Raw genomic sequence first — 20,954 nt, 5'->3', positions numbered from 1 at the left:
CTCAGCCAACATGCAATTCCACTGAGTTTTACATGTGTCATTGATCAAGATGAAAGAGGTGAATATAAGAGATATTATGAAGATAAAAGCTACAGATTGGATATGGTGGAATGAGAGAGACTGAGAAGTCAAGGATGACATCTAGGTTGTATGTAAGAGTGTGGATTAGAAGTATGGTAGAACCCTTCAAAATGAATTGGAAGTTAAGAAGAGAGGAGTGTTTTATGAGAATAATAATGAGCTCAGTTTTGGACACGCCAAGTTAAGATGTGTACTAGAGTACATTCATTTTGAGATATCCATAGATAGTTGGAGAAGTGAGACCGAGGGGGCAGTTGAGTGACTCAATGGATTGAGAACCAGGCCTAGAGATGAGAGGTTCTGGGTTCAAATGTGACCTCAGACACTTTCTAGCTGTGTGATCCTGGGCAAGTGACTTAACCCCCTTCTGCCCCCCACCACTGTCTAGCCCTTCCCACTCTTCTGCCCTTGAACCAAAGGTTAATATTGATTCTAGGATGGAAGGTAAGGGTTTAAAAAAAGAGATGTGAGACGGGAAGACAGCAGAGAGGTTGGGCTATAAGTAGATCTGACACATTTTAAAATCAGAATTGAATCCATGGGAGCTGATGAGATCAAGTGAATTATAATAGAGGAGCAAGAGAAGAGGGTCTAGGACAGAATTAAGGAGTGGTAAGATAAAAGGAGAACCAGGAGACTTGACTAGAAGACCACATGGTTTGGTAAGTATCTCTGTTCTGTTCTAGGGAGTTACTGTCTAGACTCTAGGGCATATCCACAATATAAAGAGAAACCTGGAATCTAATAACAAGCATAGAATATTAAACATCCATCATCCTAGGACAGTGCCAGTAATGATAGAGTTAGACACAAGGGATCAGGTCTGGGAGTCTGGCCAAGTAGAAGAGGCTTGGCATATACTATAGTTCCTGGAAGGCAAGAGATTAAAATTAGGGTGGTCAACTAAAGCGATGAAGGGCAAATAGGTACTAAAAGTTCAGGCAAGTAAGCAAGGTCCAGAATCCAGAGGGTTGGATTTAACAGGAATTGTTCTAATGATCATTGAAACTCTGAAGAGTACAGAGAAAAAAAATGATTTTTACAACCAAGATCTAAGGAAAGACTTGTAGGAAAAATGAACAGCTTTGTAAAAGTGGTTCAAAACCATACCCAAGTAATGGATTTCTCAAAACTTAAAATGGACCAAAAAAAAGCTAATGACTCCATGAGGCAACAAATATTAAAACAAAGTCAAAAGACTGAAAAAATAGAAGAGAAATTTAAATATCTTATATTAAAAACAACTTATCTGGAAAGGAGATCATAGAGAAATTACTTACGGATCATTAGACAATCTGAAAGTCATAGCCAAGAAAAAAGCATGGACATTCTATTTCAATAAATCATGATGATGTACAAAGATGAGAACACTAATACTGTTGGTATAGTTGTAAACAGCTCCAACCATTTTGGAAAGCAATTTGGAATTACAACCAGAGAATTAGTTATAAAGCCATGTATACCCTTAGACCTTTCTGGGTCTCTTTCTCAAGGAGGTCATGGACAAAGGAAAAGAACCTATATGTTCCAAAATATTTATAGTAGTTCTCTTTGTGGTAGCAAAGAACTGGAAATCGAGGAGATAGCCATTAATTGGGGAATGGCTAAAAAATTGTGGTATATGATTGTGATGGAATTTTACTGTGCCATAAGAAATGATAAGTAGGCTAATTAAAAAAAAAAACTCGGATGTCAGACCTTTGGGAAGGGAAATACTTCAAAACCAAGCAAGAATTAGAAAGAGTTACAAAATGCAAAATAAATAATCTGGATTACATCAAATTAAAAAGTTTTTGTACAAACAAAACCAATGTAACCAAAATCAGAAGGGTAGCAACTAATTGGGAAACAATCTTCATAAAGACCTCTGACAAAGGTTTAATTACTCAAATTTATAAAGAACTAAATCAATTGTACAAAAAATCAAGCCATTCTCCAATTGATAAATGGGCAAGGGACATGAACAGGCAGTTCTCAGCCAAAGAAATCAAAACTATTAATAAGCACATGAAAAAGTGCTCTACATCCCTTATAATCAGAGAGATGCAAATCAAAACAACTCTGAGGTATCACCTCACACCTAGCAGATTGGCTAACATGACAGCTATGGAAAGTAATGAATGCTGGAGGGGATGTGGTAAAGTGGGGACATTAATTCATTGCTGGTGGAGTTGTGAACTGATCCAACCATTCTGGAGGGCAATTTGGAACTATGCCCAAAGGGCGATAAAAGACTGTCTGCCCTTTGATCCAGCCATAGCACTGCTGGGTCTGTACCCCAAAGAGATAATGGACAAAAAGACTTGTACAAAAATATTCATAGCTGCGGTCTTTGTGGTGGCCAAAAATTGGAAAATGAGGGGATGCCCTTCAATTGGGGAATGGCTGAACAAATTGCGGTATATGTTGGTGATGGAATACTATTGTGCTCAAAGGAATAATAAAGTGGAGGAATTCCATGGAGACTGGAACAACCTCCAGGAAGTGATGCAGAGCGAAAGGAGCAGAACCAGGAAAACACTGTACACAGAGACTGATACACTGTGGTACAATCGAAGGTGATTGACTTCTCCATTAGTATCAATGCAATGTCCCTGAACAATCTTCAGGGATCTAAAAAATACTACCCATAAGCAGAGGATAAACTGTGGGAGTAAAAACACCGATGAAAAGCAACTGCTTGACTACAGGGTTGGAGGAGATAAGACTGAGGAGAGACTCTAAATGAACACTCTAATGCAAATATCAACAACAGGGAAATGGGTTCGAGTCAAGAACACATGTGATAACCAGTGGAATCATGCATTGGCTATGGGAGAGGGAAAGGTGGGGGAGGAGGGGAGGAAAAGAAAATGATCTTTGTTTCCAGTGAATAATGTATGAAAACGACCAAATAAAATAATGTTTAAAAATTAAAAAAACAAAAAACAAAAAAACTCGGAAAGAACTAAATGGGATAATGAACAGTGGAATAGTGTTAGCTCCCTTCTCCCCACCCCTTCCCATAGCCAATGCACAATTCCACTGGGTTTTACATGTGTCCTTGATGAAAGCCTATTTCCATGTTGTTGATGTTTGTGCTAGGGTGATCATTTAGAGTCTACAGCCCCGATCATATCTCCATTGACCCATGGGATTAAGCAGTTGTTTTTCTTCTGTGTTTCTATTCCCACAGTTTTTCCTCTGAATGTAGACAGTGTTCTTTCTCATAAATCCCTCCGAATTGTTCTGGATTATTGCATTGCTACTAATGGAGAAGTCCATTACATTTGATTGTACCCAAGTGTATCAGTCTCTGTATATAATGTTCTGGTTCCGCTCCTTTCACTCTGTACCAAGTCCTGGGGGTCATTCCAGTTCACATGGAATTCCTCTAGTTCATTATTCCTTTGAGCACAATAGTATTCCAAGGTGATGGATTTTTAGAATCAAATTCATATCAGGAAATAGGAGAGCATAGTTGGGGGTTAAGGAAAGGATTTTTGGAAAGGTAGAGAGAATAAGAATTAAAAAACAAGGAAGGAAGGGACCTTTAGAAAGGTAGACCAATCTGGAACTAGGCAGGCAAGGGGAAAGGATAAGGCAGGACTTTTGGAAAGGGGTGCAAATTGGAGAGGTATTGGTCAAAGGGAACAAGACATCTGATGCTGGGGGCCATCAGTCCATGAAGCCTTGACAGAGTCATGTGTGGTAGCTGGGGAGACCACAGAGTGGTCCTTGGTGAGATGTGATTGCCCACCCAACCCCCTTTTACATGACATCTTTCATCAATGCCCCTTACCTATGAATTGACATGATTATTATTCCCCCTAGTCTCAAAAGAAATAATGCAAGAGCAAAACACATGTACCCTTATTCCCCAAAACATCACCAAAAGGTCAGACCCTCAAACCCAATCCCTCCCAAAAGACTATCGTGGGTTAACTTTTACTTAGGTACATAATTCCCAGCAAAACTGCAGCTACTGGCCAAGCCCAAAACTTTCTCATGAAGCCAGCACACAAATCAACCACAGAGGCCCATACAATAGGTACAGGTACAGTACAGGTACACTAAGCTTTAATATGCCTCAGTGACTCAATTACACAAATCAGTAACTCAAACTTCCTAGTAAGCCACCTGTGATGAAATCATTTATCTTGTGTGCAACCTTTATTCTGTCTGTAATCACAATACAAAAATATAGAATGTTAATCAAGTGATTTGTTAAAAGTTAATGTATTACTTTTCCAATGATTTCTCTTTGATTTTGTGTATCTGTATGCCAAGAATATGGAAATAAAATAAATCCCAAGCCTGGGAATGTCGGAACAGCTTGGATGGCCATAATGATTAAGCTGTCTTCCGTTTGTTATTTATTTTATGTTATTTATTTTGACTGATCATTCTTCACCTGTCGGGAACCCTGGAGTCGCAAGTGGGGCTGGACCCTGACTGGGGCAATCTGAGGAGGTATACAACACAAAGATAGGAAGAGGGGGAGAAACAGTGAGGAGCAACAGAGTAGATGGAAATGCATAGCTAATAACTATGGACTTGAGTATAATTGGAATGAATTCACCCATGGGCAGAAAATAGATAGCAGAAAGGATAAAAAAATAGGTCCTGACAATTTGTTGTTTACAAGTAACCTATTGAAAATGAGAGACACACATAGAATGAAGGTGAGGGGTTGGAGCAGAATATGCTATCTCTCAACTGATCCAGAGGTGGTAGGGGTAGTAGTCATGATCACTATGGGGCTAACATGGATATAATTGGAAAAAATGAACAGGGTAACTATATTATGTTGGGGGAGATTACTATGATTATGAAGCATTATCAATATTGGATCTGTATACATCAAGAGTTATAGTCTCCATATTTTTAAAGGAAAAATTAAATTAGATAGCTGGAAATAGATAACAAAAAATAATAGTGGGGGACCCAATTTTCCCCTCTTAGATAAATTTAAACAAAAAACAAATAAGAAAGAAGTAGATGAATAGAACCTTAGTAGGCAAGAAGATAAGAAAAAAGAAATTAAAGATATAATAATAGGCAAAGAGGCTAAATATTTCATTTCCTGGATATAGGATGCTTAGAAAACCAAAGAAATAGAATAAGAATTAAATGAGATAATGCATATATTCATTTAAATAGGTTATAAAATAATTCACAAAATAATCAACTTTCTACCTAGTGTTAATAGAACCTTGAATTTGTAGAAAGAGAACTACAATAACAACAAAATATATTAAAAAAAACTTAGGTATTAACTTACCAAGAAACACAAGAACCATGAAATATTAAATACAGGGTATCCCAAAAGTCTTGGTGCAGTTTTAAGCTATCAGAGTTGTTTAAGCTATTAAGGCTTAAAAACATACGAAGATTGTTGAGATACCCTACATAAAATAATTTGAATGGAAAAACTGGAAAGCAATATTCAATGTACATGATTAGGTCAAGCCAACACAGTAAAGAAAATAATTCCTACCCAAACTCATCTATCTATTTAGTGCCATACCCATGGAACTTCCAAAAATATTTTTTACTGATTTAGAAAAAACCATAACAAAGTTCATTTGGAAGAACAAAAGATCAAGGATATCCAGGGAAATAATGAAAAAAAAATACAAAGGAAGGGGGTCTTGCAGTCCCAGATCTCAAACTATATTATAAAGCAGCAGTCATCAAAACAATTTGGTACTGGCTAAGAGACAGAAAGGAGGATTGGTGGAGTAGACTGGGGGCAAGTGACCTCAGCAAGACAGTATATGACAAACCCAAAGATCCCAGCTTTGGGGACAAAAATCCACTATTTCATAAAAACTGCTGGGAAAATTGGAGGACAGTGTGGGAAAGATTAGGTTTATATCACACCCTACACCAAGATAAATTCAAAATGGGTGAATGACTTGAACGTAAAGAAGGAAACTATAAGAAAATTAGGCGAACACAGAATAGCATACATGTCAGACCTTTGGGAAGGGAAAGACTTCAAAATCAAGCAAGAATTAGAAAGAGTTACAAAATGCAAAATAAATAATCTGGATTACATCAAATTAAAAAGTTTTTGTACAAACAAAACCAATGTAATCAAAATCAGAAGGATAGCAACAAATTGGGAAACAATCTTCATAAAGACCTCTGACAAAGGTTTAATTACTCAAAATTGCAAAGAACTAAATCAATTGTACAAAAAATCAAGCCATTCTCCAATTGATAAATGGGCAAGGGACATGAACAGGCAGTTCGCAGCCAAAGAAATCAAAACTATTAATAAGCACATGAAAAAGTGCTCTACATCCCTTATAATCAGAGAGATGCAAATCAAAACAACTCTGAGGTATCACCTCACACCTAGCAGATTGGCTAACATGATAGCAAAGGAAAGTAATGAAAGTTGGAGGGGATGCAGCAAAGTAGGGACATTAATTCATTGCTGGTGGAGTTGTGAATTGATCCAGCCATTCTGGAGGGCAATTTGGAAGTATGCCCAAAGGGTGATAAAAGACTGTCTGCCCTTTGATCCAGCTATAGCACTGCTGGGTTTGTACCCCAAAGAGATAATAAGGAAAAAGACTTGTACAAGAATATTCATAGCTGCACTCTTTGTGGTGGCCAAAAATTGGAAAATGAGGGGATGCCCATCAATTGGGGAATGGCTGAACAAATTGTGGTATATGTTGGTGATGGAATACTATTGTGCTCAAAGGAATAATAAAGTAGAGGAATTCCATGGAGACTGGAACAACCTCCAGGAAGTGATGCAGAGCGAAAGGAGCAGAACCAGGAAAACATTGTACACAGAGACTGATACATTGTGGCACAATCGAACATTACGTAATGGACTTCTCCGTTAGTGGCAATGCAGTGTCCCTGAACAATCTTCAGGGATCTAAAAAATACTATCCACAAGCAGAGGATAAACTGTGGGAGTAAAAACACCAATGAAAAGCAACTGCTTGACTACAGGGGTTGAGGGGATATGACTGAGGAAAGACTCTAAATGAACACTCTAATGCAAATATCAACAACAGGGAAATGGGTTCGAGTCAAGAACACATGTGATAACCAGTGAAATCGTGCGTCGGCTATGGGAGAGGGAAAGGTGGTGGGAGGGGTGGCGGGGAGGAAAAGAAAATGATCTTTGTTTCCAGTGAATAATGTTTGGAAATGACCAAATAAAATAATGTTTAAAATAAAAAAAAACTTAAAAAAAAGAAAATAATAATAACCATTTATAGGTTTCATGCAGTACCAGTCTAGATATCAATTATTCCACAGAATTAGAAAAATAGCATTTATATGGAATAACAAGTAGAGCAGAAAATAGAAAGAAATTATGGAAAGGCTTTAAAAAAACAATTATTGAAACTAATAGGTTGGAAAAAAAAGATCTTAAAATCAAAGAAAGAGGTAGAAAGGTCCCAGTGATGTCCCTCTAGTCTTACCATCTCATTTACAAGTATGGAAATAGAGAGCAAGGGGCATCATGTAACCAGATCAAGAGAGATGAATTGCTTATTCAATTGCAAATCATACATAGGCTGAACAATAAATAAGCCTTCTTCATTCACTTTTTTTTTCCATTTGTGGATAAATAGGACATAACCTTGTGAGTGAATATGGATCTTATCTATAATATTATGGCATTTAATACAATCATCACAATGTGACCAACCAATAGGAGCATCTGGAGGACCTTACCATCCAAGAGTTAATCTTTGAATTGGAGTCTGGAATGGAGTTTTCCATAACAATAGTGAATACCTTTGCAGAGCATGCATGTATCCTTGCTTTTATGCTTCACCTAATATTTCATCACATGAGACAGGATGGTATAGAGAAAAATATGCTATATTTGAATTCAAAGGACCGGGATTTAACATTTGGCTCTGATACTTGCCACCTTTGTGACTTTGGGTAGGTTATATTTTTCAACTATAAAAGAAGGGAGTTGGAGAATTTTGTTGAGTATGTTATACAGGAGATTCTTTTCTTCTAGAGGTTAGATTTATTGCTGTTGAAGTCTTTTCCAATTCTAAATCTATAAGCCTCTGACCAAGCAAGGTTATATCTCTTGCTATATGTTTCAAGAAGTCTTATATAATTTTAACATGTACATGGGCAATGCCATTTTGGAAGGCAGTCCTTAAGGTGATGTTTGGCTCTAGTGAATCAAGGATTCTTATAGTGAAAAGAACAAAATCCAGTAATTAGCACATTGCAATCTTGTGTTCTCTTCATCTTTCAATAGAGTAATTTGATAAGAGGTGATACTTTTTTAAATACTTTATATAATTCAACACATTTCCCCATTTTCGCTCTGTTCAGTGCTATTTCTGTCTCCTCTCTAACTACATGTAGGACTTTGCTACTTGAATCCAAATAGAGTGGTTTCAGTGTCCTTAATAGAAACATCGTTGAAGATATTTTCTCTATTTCATCTGGTTGTTATCTTCTTTCCAGGTTTATCTTCAAACACATTTGGGATGATTTCACTTAAATGAAACTCTCAAAAAGCTTTAAAAAATATTTTTCCTCTTGTTTTCCATTCTTTTATGAGTTGAAAGTTTGATAATTTTTTTCAATCTTTTTTGGTAATATTTAAAATTCAGTTTATATTTTAAACTGGTATTGCCTATGGCTGACATTCTATCTGTTTGGCAAGTTGCTTTTGCTAATAACTAAAACAATTTCTAGGCTCATTTGTTCATTTTGTTATAGCAATTGACAATTGCTTCAAAATTGTTATAATTGGTTGTGAAATACTTTATGTATTTGCCATTTTGGGGGGTAGCAATAGGTCAGGCTGTACATTTTCTTTCACTTTAATTTCTTTTTTCTTCTTATTACTTTTTGATGCTTGTTGCAGGAAGTTAGTGGTCTGATTGTGCAAAATCAGCTGATTTAGGAATGACTCCAACATTTGTAATGAATTATTTCTTGGATGTTAAAGATAAAGTCAATTTCATAGATAAATATAACAATGATCTTAACAGAGTAATGTAGATGCATGAAATGAATTTCAAAGGGGAATAAATTGCCAAATAATGGTGACAAAGGGATGGCTTTGAGAAATACACCAAGGGGTAGAAGACAGATGCTAATCCAGCAAAGTAGACTGAGAAAGGCTAGTTGAAGAGGTAGAAGGGCCAGAAAATAGCAGTGTCATAGAAGCCAAGAGAGGTGAGTGTTTAGTAGGAGGACATGGTCAGCAGGATCAAAAACTACAGAACATTAAGAAGGATAAGAACTAAGAAAAAACAATGAATTTGGCAGCCTCAGTCAAAATATTAGCCCTGATTTAAGAAAACTCTTAAAAATTAGCATTTTCATAGAATCACCAAATTAAAATGGGCCTTTAGGTTTTAATTTCTTTTTTAATCATTTCCCACAAATAAAGGATTCATCACCAAGGGATGACTGAGCCAACTGCTGATGGACCTCTTTATCCTTAGGCTGGTCTTCAGAAAGCAGGTCATCTGTTACCAGGATCATTCTTGAAGCTTTTCCAGCATGGTAGAACTTGCCAATAATTGTGTTCTTAATTTTAACATAGCCTTTGAGAACCTAAGGTCCCATGTTTGGCATATGGAGTCATTGGAGTAGGACCACCTTATACCTAGTAAAATTGCATTACTTATTTGAAAAAGATCTTTCATCTCATTGGTTCAGGAATTCTTTCCAACAATGAAGATAACACTCATCAGTGTCTGTCCTTCCTCATTTCTTCTTAGAGGATACTTGACTTATAAATTTATAAGTTTATAAATTTATCTTATAAATTTTTTTCTATGAGTAGTCATACTATTACATCTGATAATAACACTACTCATCTAATGAGAGACTAATCATACAGGCTTGTAGTTATTGATATTCTCTTATTCGCCTTCTCATTGTGATTTATAAAGTCTGAGACTTCCCTCCCCCACATGTATTTGGCATATTTCCCTCCTTCAGATATCTCACACATATCTCAATGCTCTCAATGCCCTCACAATTGTTTCACCTCCAATATGGATATCTTCTATTTACATATAATTCTAGGTTACAAAGAGAAATCCAGTCATCTCCCCCCCCCTTTGTTCTCTTTAGTATCACTTCTATCTCCTCTATAAGAACAACCTGGAATTTGATGTTGAAATCCAAAGGTTGTGGTTTCATTAATTCTGATTGAGAAAAGTTTGCTAAAATGATTTGTGCAAATATTTTTCTGTTTTCTTCTACTTGAAGTCCTCCTATTTCCATTCTTGAATGCTCTTAGGGTCACTTTACTTAGTTGAGTATCTTTCCAAGTTTTCTTCAAATTGGTCTTACCTTCAAGTGTTTCTCTCTACTTTTAGAGACAATACTGCTCATAATCATTTACCTTCCTTTGTAAGACTTTACAAATGAGTTTATATTTTAATGCAGTATTGTCTTTGGTAATCTATTTATGTTTGCTGAGTATATCAGAGGTTCATTGAATAAAAGGTCTTTTCAGCTCATTTAATCTTTTCATTATAAGTTAATTTACATTGGCTAAACTTCTGGTTAAAATGACTATAATCAGTGTAGATATAAGGATGGTGGTGCCCTAGGAGGATAATTTCTGTTGCCTATTTCCCATTTTTTATTTGTAGTTACTTGTTGAAATAGTGAAGTTTTATTGTATAATATGGTGCCAGTGGGATAGAAAAGGGGTCAGAAGTTGCTAGAATTCATGCTACTTTTAACCAGTTAATAAACTTTAATTTGACTGTTAGTACCCTAAATATGAAATAACAACAACTTATCTGGTTGGTTGTATGTTTAAAAAAGAATTTGATCCCCTAGAAGCAAATACATTCCTTCTGGAGAGAAAAGCTGAGTATACAAACTTCAAGGTTTGATAAGATTCTGATAAGATTCATCTTCTAATGGAGAAAAAGCAGCTGAGTATCTTTCCTAGTCTGATGACTGGGTATGTGAAAGACACAGAACTCACGATCCTCTTATGGGTAGAGAAAATATCTCATCTGAGTTCTGCTTTGGCTGAAGCCTACAAACTAAAAACAGCAAGGAGTTTTGTAACATGTCCAAAAGTGGCAGTACCTGATAGCAACCATGATAAAAAGGGAGCACCACCACGCAGAGAGTATATATCCTGATCCAGTGGGAGCTGATGGGGGGGGGGTGGAAATCTTTGTCCTCCCTGTGTCATTGGAGGCAAAGGAAGCCCTTCTGATATAGTCCTGGTCTCATGTGCTCCCTATGGACCCGTCTCTAGATACACTCTAGTCACAAATGTTCCCAATGTGGACATCCCTTATGCATGTCCTTTGGGTACACTGTTGCTCATGTGTGTGTGTACCATGTTCGCACATTTATCTCACGTGGATGCCTCTTCATGCACATTCCCTAGATATGTCCACTTCTTCCAGTGATGGTATGTGTGTCAGTGGGAATGTGTATCCTAGATTTATGGGGGAAACATTCTGTTATTGCTTTTCTTATGTGACAAGGGAATCACTTTAAAAGACTGATATATATTAATTTAAGGTCGCAAAGCGATTAGAACAAATGGCTGTGGTCTCAGCTATATCCTCTTGTTGACTGGTTGGCAGCTGTCATGTCTTAGAATAATAAGGGTCTTTACTAAAGGATGGAGACTAGATGGGAGTATGAAGGTTGTGAATCCTTCTGACAACTGCAGAAACTTCCCCCTGCTACTTACTGCAATCCTGATGAGAACTAATATTCATGTTCTTGCCCTCAAAATTCTTGGGAGGACCAAGACAGGGAGATGTAAGGGCTTTGGTTAGATATCCTAACCACCCCAATCCTCTGCTATTTGTCCCCTGAAGCATATGGATAGTTTCAAAATTCCATATTTCTTTGCAATGGAGATTTTTTGGGGAAGGCCTTTCCCGACTCCCCCCACCCCAGAAGGACAGCAACAGGAAAGACACCTACTAGTTTGCAGAGTTTGAATTTTGAGGCAAAGGTTCCCAGATTCTGACCAAAAGGGGGAATGAGGCAAAAAGCATACTTCCGAACGTTATTCAAATTCACCACTTTTGGGATGAATGCCCTCAGGCCGCGTGCAGAGCGGTAAGAGAAGAAGAAGACAGTCTTCGTCTGATCAATACATTCCCCTACATCTTTATCATGGAAAAGAATGGGGAAAATAGAAATAAAAAGGGAAGGGAGGTATAAACAAAAAATAAAGTACTGTTTCCAATAAAATAGTCTTATTGTTTCATATGATCATTTAAGGAGAAAAAAATTTTTGAAACCCAAAGCTTATATTTAGGCTTGATAGTCACTCTTTTAAGTATTTTTAATTCTTAAAAAAATTGAAGCAGTATATATTCTGGGGGTTGTTATATGTTATTATGAAATGATTTTGGAGTTGGGCAAAAGTTAGAGTAATTAAAATGTCAGGTCATTGGTAATTATCAATGATACAGCAGGTAGGTAACAATTGCTATTGGCTAATGTTTTTTAAGAGGTTCTAACTTTAGGTTGACATTGTTTCCTAAGAATCGGCTTACACAAACTAGTTTTGGGGAAAAAATTGGTTCAGTTTTTTTAGGATTGAATTTTGTTCTTTAAAAAGTCTTGCTTTTTTGAAATAAGAATTTTTGCTCAATTCAATTTTAAAACAAAACTGATTTATATATATATATATATAGGTATATCTTTACCATAATAAGATATACAAAGGATTATTTTTTCAAACCAATACCTACTTTGTTAAAAAAAGTTTGTTTTTTTAAATATCCATCATATTGAAGTAGAGAAGACTCCATGAACTAGATATTAATGAGATAGTTCATTGGATTCAACCAATTATTTCCAAAGTAATTGATAGGACTAAATTTAACCTATTTGACTTTATTGTGATATGCAAACATAAGATGAACAAAGATTTTATCTTCACACAAAGATTAGCTTTTAGAGTACATAATACACTTTTAGGTACCATACCATGATATTCATATATTTTATAAATTATGATAGCAGCAGACAAGAACATTTTACAGTAGGCTTTTGGAACAAAGTTTTGGTAAATAGTCCGCAAATATGTCTCTGATTTTCAAAGAACTTTGTAGTAGAATGCTAAGATGGACAAGCTTATATTTTTTCAATACATACAGAGAGATCAGATCTAATATGTTATAGACCCAATATTGATATTCAGTATTGAGTTGTGACATCTGCCTAAAATTTATACACAATACATTAAATAAGCATACTGAAATGAGGATAGGAATGTAGTTTATGATGGGTAATTCTAGTATTAAAAAAGTTTCCAAGCTGAATTGTAAAGAGCTGAATTAGTGTAGAATGGGAAAGGACAAGACTTCTGGATATGAGGACCAAAGCATTTTAAGGGATCTTTTACTCTGATGTAAAGATAATTTATTATCATATTAAATATTTAATTATTATATAATATTATGATGTAATTATGTAAATATTACATAAGCAATAAAATGCATTGAAATAAGAATTTCTGGATTCATGACATAACGTGAAGTAGATCTTTAAAAACCTTTCATTTGATTTTCCACTGTAGCCTCAATTTCAAAAAGCATCTAATAATAATGATAATCCTACCCATTTTCTGATATCAGCTATCACTTCTATATGGATGGTATCCCAGAGTCTATCTCTGGTTCTCATTCCTATCAAATCCTACATTTTCTAATGTTCTGTTTTAAAGAGACCTAAAGATCTGTCACCTCAATCAACACTTTCATTGACAATGGCATTTTCTTTACTGATACAATGCACTCCCCCTCTTCTTAGTGATGGTTTTTATAAGTTATTGTTTCTCAAACAATTCATCTCCTGGTGGCTAACATTCTGGCAATGAGTCTATCACACAAGGCAACAATATTTTTGTTGGGCTTAAAAGCTTATCAACGTTTTTTTTTTCAGTTCACTATTCTTTTTTTTTTCAGTAAATTTATTTAGTCAATTTAGAACATTATTTCTTGGTTACAAGAATTATATTATTTCCCTCCCTCATCTCCCCCCACCCTTCCTGCAGCCAACATGCAATTTTATTGGGTATTACATGTGTCCTTGATCAAAACCTATTTCCATGTTGTTGGTGTTTGTCTTAGGATTTTCATTTAGAGTCTACATCCTCAATCATCTCCCCCTTGACCCATGTAATCAAGCGGTTGTTTTTTCTTCTGTGTTCCTCCTCCCACAGTTTTTCCTCTGAATGTGGATGGTGTTCCTTCTCGTAGATCCCTCCGAGTTTTTCAGGATCACTGCACTGCCACTAATGGAGCAGTCCATTACATTTGATTGTACCACAGTGTATCAGTCTCTGTGTACAGTGTTCTCCTGGTTCTGCTCCTTTCGCTCTGCATCACTTCCTGGAGGTTGTTCCAGTCTCCATGGAATTCCTCTACTTTATTATTCCTTTTAGCACAATAGTATTCCATCACCAACAAATACCACAATTTGTTCAGCCATTCCCCAATTGATGGGCATCCCCTCATTTTCCAATTTTTGGCCACCACAAAGAGTGCAGCTATGAATATTCTTGTACAAGTCTTTTTCCTTATTATCTCTTTGGGGTACAAACCCAGCAGTGCTATGGCTGGATCAAAGTGCAGACAGTCTTTTAGTGCTCTTTGGGCATATTTCCAAATTGCCTCCCAGAATGGTTGGATCATTTCATGACTCCACCAGTAATGCATTGATGTCCCAATTTTGCCACATCCCCTCTAGCATTCATTACTTTCCTTTGCTGTCATGTTAGTGAATCTTCTAGGTGTGAAGTGATACTTCAGAGTTGTTTTGATTTGTGTCTCTCTGATTATGAGATTTAGAACATTTTTTCATATGCTTATTAATAGTTTTGATTTCTTTATCTGAAAATTGCCTATTCATTTCCTTTGCCCATTTATCAACTGGGGAATGGCTTGATTTTTTTGTACAATTGATCTAGTTCCTTATAAATTTGAGTGATTAGAACTTTGTCAGAGGTTTTTGTTATGAAGATTGTTTCCCAATTGGTTGCTTGCCTTCTAATTTTGGTTGCATTGGTTTTGTTTGTTCAAAAACTTAATTTTATGTAATCAAAATTATTGATTTTATATTTTGTGATTTTTCCTAGCTCTTGCTTGGTTTTAAAGTCTTTCCTTTCCTAAAGATCTGACATGTATACTATTCTGTGTTCATTTAATTTGCTTATAGTTTCCTTCTTTATATTCAGGTCATTCACCCATTCTGAGTTTATCTTGGTGTAGGGTGTGAGATGTTGATCCAAACCTAATCTCTCCCATAATTTCTTCAAAGTTTCCCAGCAGTTTTTATCAAATAGTGAGTTTTGGTCCCAAAAGCTGGGATCTTTGAGCTTATCATAGATTGTCTTGCTGAGGTCACTTACCCCAAGTCTATTCCACTGGTCCTCCTCTTTGTCTCTTAGCCAATACCAAATTATTTTGATGACCACTGCTTTATAGTATAGCTTGAGATCTGGGACTGCAAGTCTTCCTTCCTTTGCATTTTTTTTCATGATTTCCCTGGATATCCTCAATCTTTTGTTCTTCCAAATGAACTTTGTTATGTTTTTTTCTAATTCAGTAAAAAAGTTTTTTGGTAGTTCAATGGGTATGGCACTGAATAAGTAAATTAATTTGGATAGGATTGGCATTTTTATTATGTTAGCTCATCCTACCCATGAGCAATCAATGTTTTTCCAGTTGTTTAGATCTGGTTTTAATTGTGTGGAGAGTGTTTTATAGTTGTGTTCATATAGTTCCTGTGTTTGTCTCGGCAGATAGATTCCTAAGTGTTTTATATTGTCTAGGGTGATTTTAAATGGAATTTCTCTTTCTAATTCTTGCTGCTAAGATGTGTTGGAGATATATAGAAATGCTGATGACTTATGTGGGGTTTTTTGTATCCTGCAACTTTGCTGAAGTTGTTGATTATTTTAACTAGCTTTTTGGTTGATTCTCTAGGATTCTTTAAGTAGACCATCATATCATCAGCACAGAGCGATAGCTTGTTCTCTTCATTGCCAATTTTAATACCTTAGTTTCTTTTTCTTCTCTAATTGCTACTGCTAGAGTTTCTAGTACAATGCTAAATAATAGCAGTGATAATGAGCATTCTTGCTTCACTCCTGATGTTATTGGGAAGGCTTCTAGTTTATCTGCATTGTAGATGATGTTGGCTGATGGTTTTAGAAAAATACTGTTTATTATTTTCAGGAAAGGCCCTTCTATTCCTATGCTTTCTAGTGTTTCCAATAGGAATGGGTGTTGTATTTTGTCAAAGACTTTTTCTGCATCTATTGAGATAATCATGTGATTTTTATCAGTTTGTTTGTTAATATGGTCAATTATGTGGATGGTTTTCCTAATATTGAACCATCCTTGCATTCCTGGTCACAGTGAATAACCCTCGTGATCACTTGCTGTAGTCTTTTTGCTAGTATCCTATTTAAAATTTTTGGATCTATGTTCATTAAGGAGATTGGTCTATAGTTTTCTTTCTCTGTTTACCTGCCTGGCTTTGGAATCAGTACCATATTTGTGTTGTAAAGGGAATTTGGTAGAACTCCTTCTTTGCTTATTCTGTCAAATAGTTTGTATAATATTGGGATTAGTTTTTCTTTGAATGTTTGATAGAATTCATTTGTGAATCCATCTGGGGATTTTTTCTTAGGGAGTTCTTTGATGGCTTGTTAAATTTCTTTTTCTGCTATGGGGATTTTTAGGTAATCTATTTCTTCTTCTGTTAGTCTTGGCAACTTATATTTCTGTAAATATTTATCCATATCACCTAGATTGCCATATTTTTTGCCATATAATTGGGCATAATAGTTTTTAATGATTGCCTTAATTTCCTCTTCATTAGAGGCGAGGTCTCCTTTTTCATCTTGGATACTCTCAATTTGGTTTTCTTCTTTACTTTTTTAAATTAGATTGACAAGTACTTTGTCTATTTCATTAGTTTTTTCAAAGTACCAACTTCTAGTCTTATTTATTAAACCAATAGTTCTCTGACTTTCAGTTTTATTAATTTCTCCTTTGATTTTTAGGATCTCTAATTTAGTCTTCATCTGAGAATTTTTAATTTGTTCACTTTCTAGTTTTTTAATTTGCATTCCCAATTCATTGACCTCTGCCCTCTCTAGTTTGTTAATATATGAACTCAAGATATAAATTTCCCCCAAGTACTGCTTTGGCTGAATCCCATAGGTTTTGAAAGGATGTCTCATCATTGTAATTTTCTTCAATGAAATTATTGTTTCTATGATTTGCTCCTTAATTGATTTTGGAGAATTGTATTGTTAAATTTCCAATTAATTTTTTATTTTCCTCTCCATGTACCCTTACTAATTATTATTTTCATTGCATTGTGATCTGAGAAGGTTGCATTTATTATTTCTGCTCTTTTGCACTTGTTTGCAATGTTTTTATGCCCTAATACATGGTCAATTTTTGTGAATGTACCATGTGCTGCTGAAAAGAAGGTATATTCCTTTTTATCCCTATTTATTTTTCTCCACATATCTACAAACTCTAATTTTTCTAAGATTTCATTCACTTCTCTTACCTCTTTCTTATTTATTTTTTGGTTTGATTCATCTAGTTCAGATAGAGGAATGTTCAGGTCTCCCACTAGTATAGTTTTTCTATCTATTTCATCCTTGAGCTCCTCTAGTTTCTCCTTTAGAAATCTGGATGCTATGCCTTTTGGTGCATACATATTGAGTACAGATATTTCCTCATTGTCTATATTGCCTTTTATCAGGATGTAATTACCTTCCCTATCCCTTTTAATCAGATCTATTTTTACTTTGGCTTTGTCAGATATCATGATTGTGATTCCTGCCTTCTTTTTATCAGTTGATGCCCAATAGATTTGACTCCATCCTCTTACTCTGATCCTATGTGTATCTTCCTTCCTTACGTGTGTTTCTTGTAGACAGCATATGGTAGGGTTTTGGTTTCTAATCCATTCTGCTATTCACTTGAATTTTATGGGTGAGTTCATTCCATTCACATTCAGAGTTATGATTATCAGCTGTGTATTTCCCAGCATTTTGATTTCTACTCCTAGTCCTGCCTTTTATTCTTTCACTATTTCCTTCCACACCAATGTTTTGTTTTTTAATCAGTTACCCTAATTCCCACCCTTATTTTACTTTTTCTTCCCTTTCTATCCTCCTCTCTTCTTATTCCACCCTTATTTTCTTTACAGTCTTTTTAAACTACCTCCACCCTCTCCCTCTCTTGTACTGCTTTCCTCTCCACCAGTTTGTTTGTTACCCTTCTACTTCCCTTTAGGGTGCAAATCAATCCTCTGCCCTAATGGATTGGATTGTTCTTCCCTCTTTGGGTCAATTTCAATGCACATATAAGTTGAGTACTTCCCATCTCCAACCTCTTTACCTTTCCAGTGTATTGATGTTCTTCTCCCTCCCGCCATGTGCTTCTTTGTGACATATAAATTTACCCCCTTCAGTTTCTTTTCCTATTTCTCTTAGTATTAACCTCTTTTTTTAGCTCTAGTTATATATATATATATATATAAATACACACACATATATGTATTTATGCATACATATATCTATATAAATATTTGTATCTTGTCATTTCATCCTATACAGTTTGTCACTATTTCCTCTAAGTATACTTCTTCTAGCTGCCCAGATGATAATAACAATTTTTAAGAGTTACCAATGACCTCTTTTCTTATAGGGATACATATCATTTTAACTTACTGGGTTTCTTAAAAAAAGTTTTTTTTCTTTTTTCCCTCTTTTTAAATTACCTTTCTATTATTCTCTTGAATTCTGTGTTTGGGCATCAAATTTTCTGTTCAGACCTGGTCTTTTCTTTACAAATGCTTGGAATTTTTCTATTTTGTTAAATGACCATACTTTCCCCTGTAAGAATATAGTCAGTTTTGCGGGGTAGTTCATCTTGGTTGTAGACCTAGTTCCCTTGCTTTCTGGAATATCATATTCCATGCCTTTTGGTCCTTCAGTGTAAATGTAGCCAAATCCTGTGTTATCCTCACTGTGGTTATATGGTATCTGAATGACTTCTTTTTAGCAGCTTTTAATATTTTTTCCTTTGTCTGAGAGTTCTTGAATTTGCCATTCTTGGGTGTTGTCAGTTGGGGATTAGGTACAGGAGGTGATCTGTGGATTCTTTCAATCTCCACTTTTCCCTCTTGTTCTAGAATATCAGGGCAATTTTCTTGGATAATTTCCTGTAGTATGATGTCCAGGCTTTTCCTTTTGTCATGGTCTTCTGGTAGACCAATGATTCTTAAGTTGTTTCTCCTGGAAAGATTTTCTAAATCTTCTGTTTTGTGAATGAGATGCTTCATATTTTCCTCAATTTTTTCATTCTTTAGATTTTGCTTTATAGTGTCCTGCTGCCTTGTGAAGTCACTTGATTCTAGTTGTTGTACTCTGGTTCTTAAAGACTGGATTCATCCCTGGCTTTTTGGTCATCCTTCTCCTTCTGGTCTGATTTTCTTTGGAGGTCATCTTTCATCCTCTTTACCTCATCTTTCATCTCCTTTGCCTCATCTTTCATCTTCTTTGCCTCATCTTTCATCTCCTTTGCTTCATTTTCAATCTGGTTAATTTTGGCTTTCAAGACACTATTTTCTTATTTTAGTTCAAGTGCCTCTGTTTCCAGATGACTTATGTCATTTTTTAAGATCTTTTCCCAATTATCTTCAGCCTCACTTAATTGTGTTTTGAATTGTATTTTGAGTTCTTCCAAAGCCTGTGCCCAATTTGCTGGGTTTTCTGTTTTATTGCTTGGTGTCCCTTCCTCCTCTCATATTTACCCCTTCTTTACTCCTAGAAGTTGTCTGTACTCTTGCTCCTCTCATTTTTTTTTTTTTTGGTTTTGGGCTTTTCTGTCAGTCTTCCCCCTTGGAGTTTTGTCAGCAAGTCTCTCAGTGCAGTCTGTGGGGGAGGGGTATTGGAGCTTTTGCTTCCCTGCCCTCTGAAGACTGCTGATGGGATTAAGTCCAGATGGGTTGGGCTGGATTTTCCCTGAGGCCAAAACCTCCTGGAAGGAGGGAGCACTATGGAGGGTCTATCACTGCTGCAACTAGGCTGCCTGCTCTGCACTCTTTCTCTAACTCTTTCCCCACTGCCTGTGTTCAATGCTCTGAACTTGGCATAGCCCTGCCCACAAGGTACTTCCTCCAGACCAGCGCCTTTGCCCACCCAGAGGTTCCAGAAGGCTTAGTGCTTTGGGGGGACGTGGGGGTCTTGGGACTTTCCTTCTTCCTTCCCCTTAAACCTGAGTGTTCTTGAATTCCGGCTTTTGGGGGGGGTATATCTTTTAAATTGAGCCCAATAGGAGGGTTCCTTGGCTCTGTCTTGTTGTTAGGTTTGATTTTCAGTCCCCTAGGAGCATTTATTTTGTAATTGATAAGGAAGGATTTTCAGAGGTCTGAACTTTCCTTGCCTCTATGCCGCCATCTTGGCTCCAAAGTTTATCAACTTTGGAAGGACCAAAAGAATATACTTCCTTGAAGAAATGCTACAGTAACAGAACTAAAAAAATAACTTTTGGAGCTTCTTATAAAAGACTTCCCCTTTCTAGCTGCTATATTTCTGTTAATGGTACCACAATTTTCCTAGTTATTTATATTCCAAAACTTTAGCAATCTCTAGGTCTCCTCATTCTTTTTCTCCTCATAACCAATCTGTCATCCAGTCCTATCAATTCTCCCTTTTGACATTTTGACATTGACTTTTCCTTTTCACTTTTATTGCTATCATTTTAGTCCAGGCTCTTGTCACTTTACACCTTTACATCAGATCTCATTGCCATCATTTCTTCTAATCTGTCCTAAATCCTACCACTAAATTAATTTTCCTAAAATACCAACTCCACTATATA

General features: G+C 35.9%; 1 protein-coding gene across 11 annotated transcripts in view; it reads right to left on the bottom strand.

Annotated features, from left to right (window-relative positions):
- AGBL3 (AGBL carboxypeptidase 3) overlaps positions 1 to 20,954 on the bottom strand; it is a 176,378-nt gene that overhangs the window by 44,835 nt on the left and 110,589 nt on the right. For 3 of the 11 annotated variants that reach the window (XM_007504356.3, XM_056799719.1, XM_007504358.3), the window contains exon 18: positions 12,083 to 12,194. The exons of 6 other annotated variants lie outside the window; for them this stretch is intronic. In XM_007504356.3, the coding sequence (XP_007504418.1) occupies positions 12,083 to 12,194 (112 nt within the window). Of the gene's footprint in view, positions 1 to 12,006; positions 12,195 to 20,954 lie in introns of all 11 variants that reach the window. 2 more of the 11 variants (XM_056799720.1, XM_007504357.3) reach the window with 1 other exon arrangement.

The sequence above is a fragment of the Monodelphis domestica genome, chromosome 5 (genome assembly GCF_027887165.1).
Source record: "Monodelphis domestica isolate mMonDom1 chromosome 5, mMonDom1.pri, whole genome shotgun sequence".
In the NCBI taxonomy this organism is placed as follows: Eukaryota; Metazoa; Chordata; class Mammalia; order Didelphimorphia; family Didelphidae; genus Monodelphis; species Monodelphis domestica.
The sequence above is the reverse complement of the archived record's forward strand: the minus strand, read 5'-3'. Positions and strand labels throughout refer to the sequence as shown.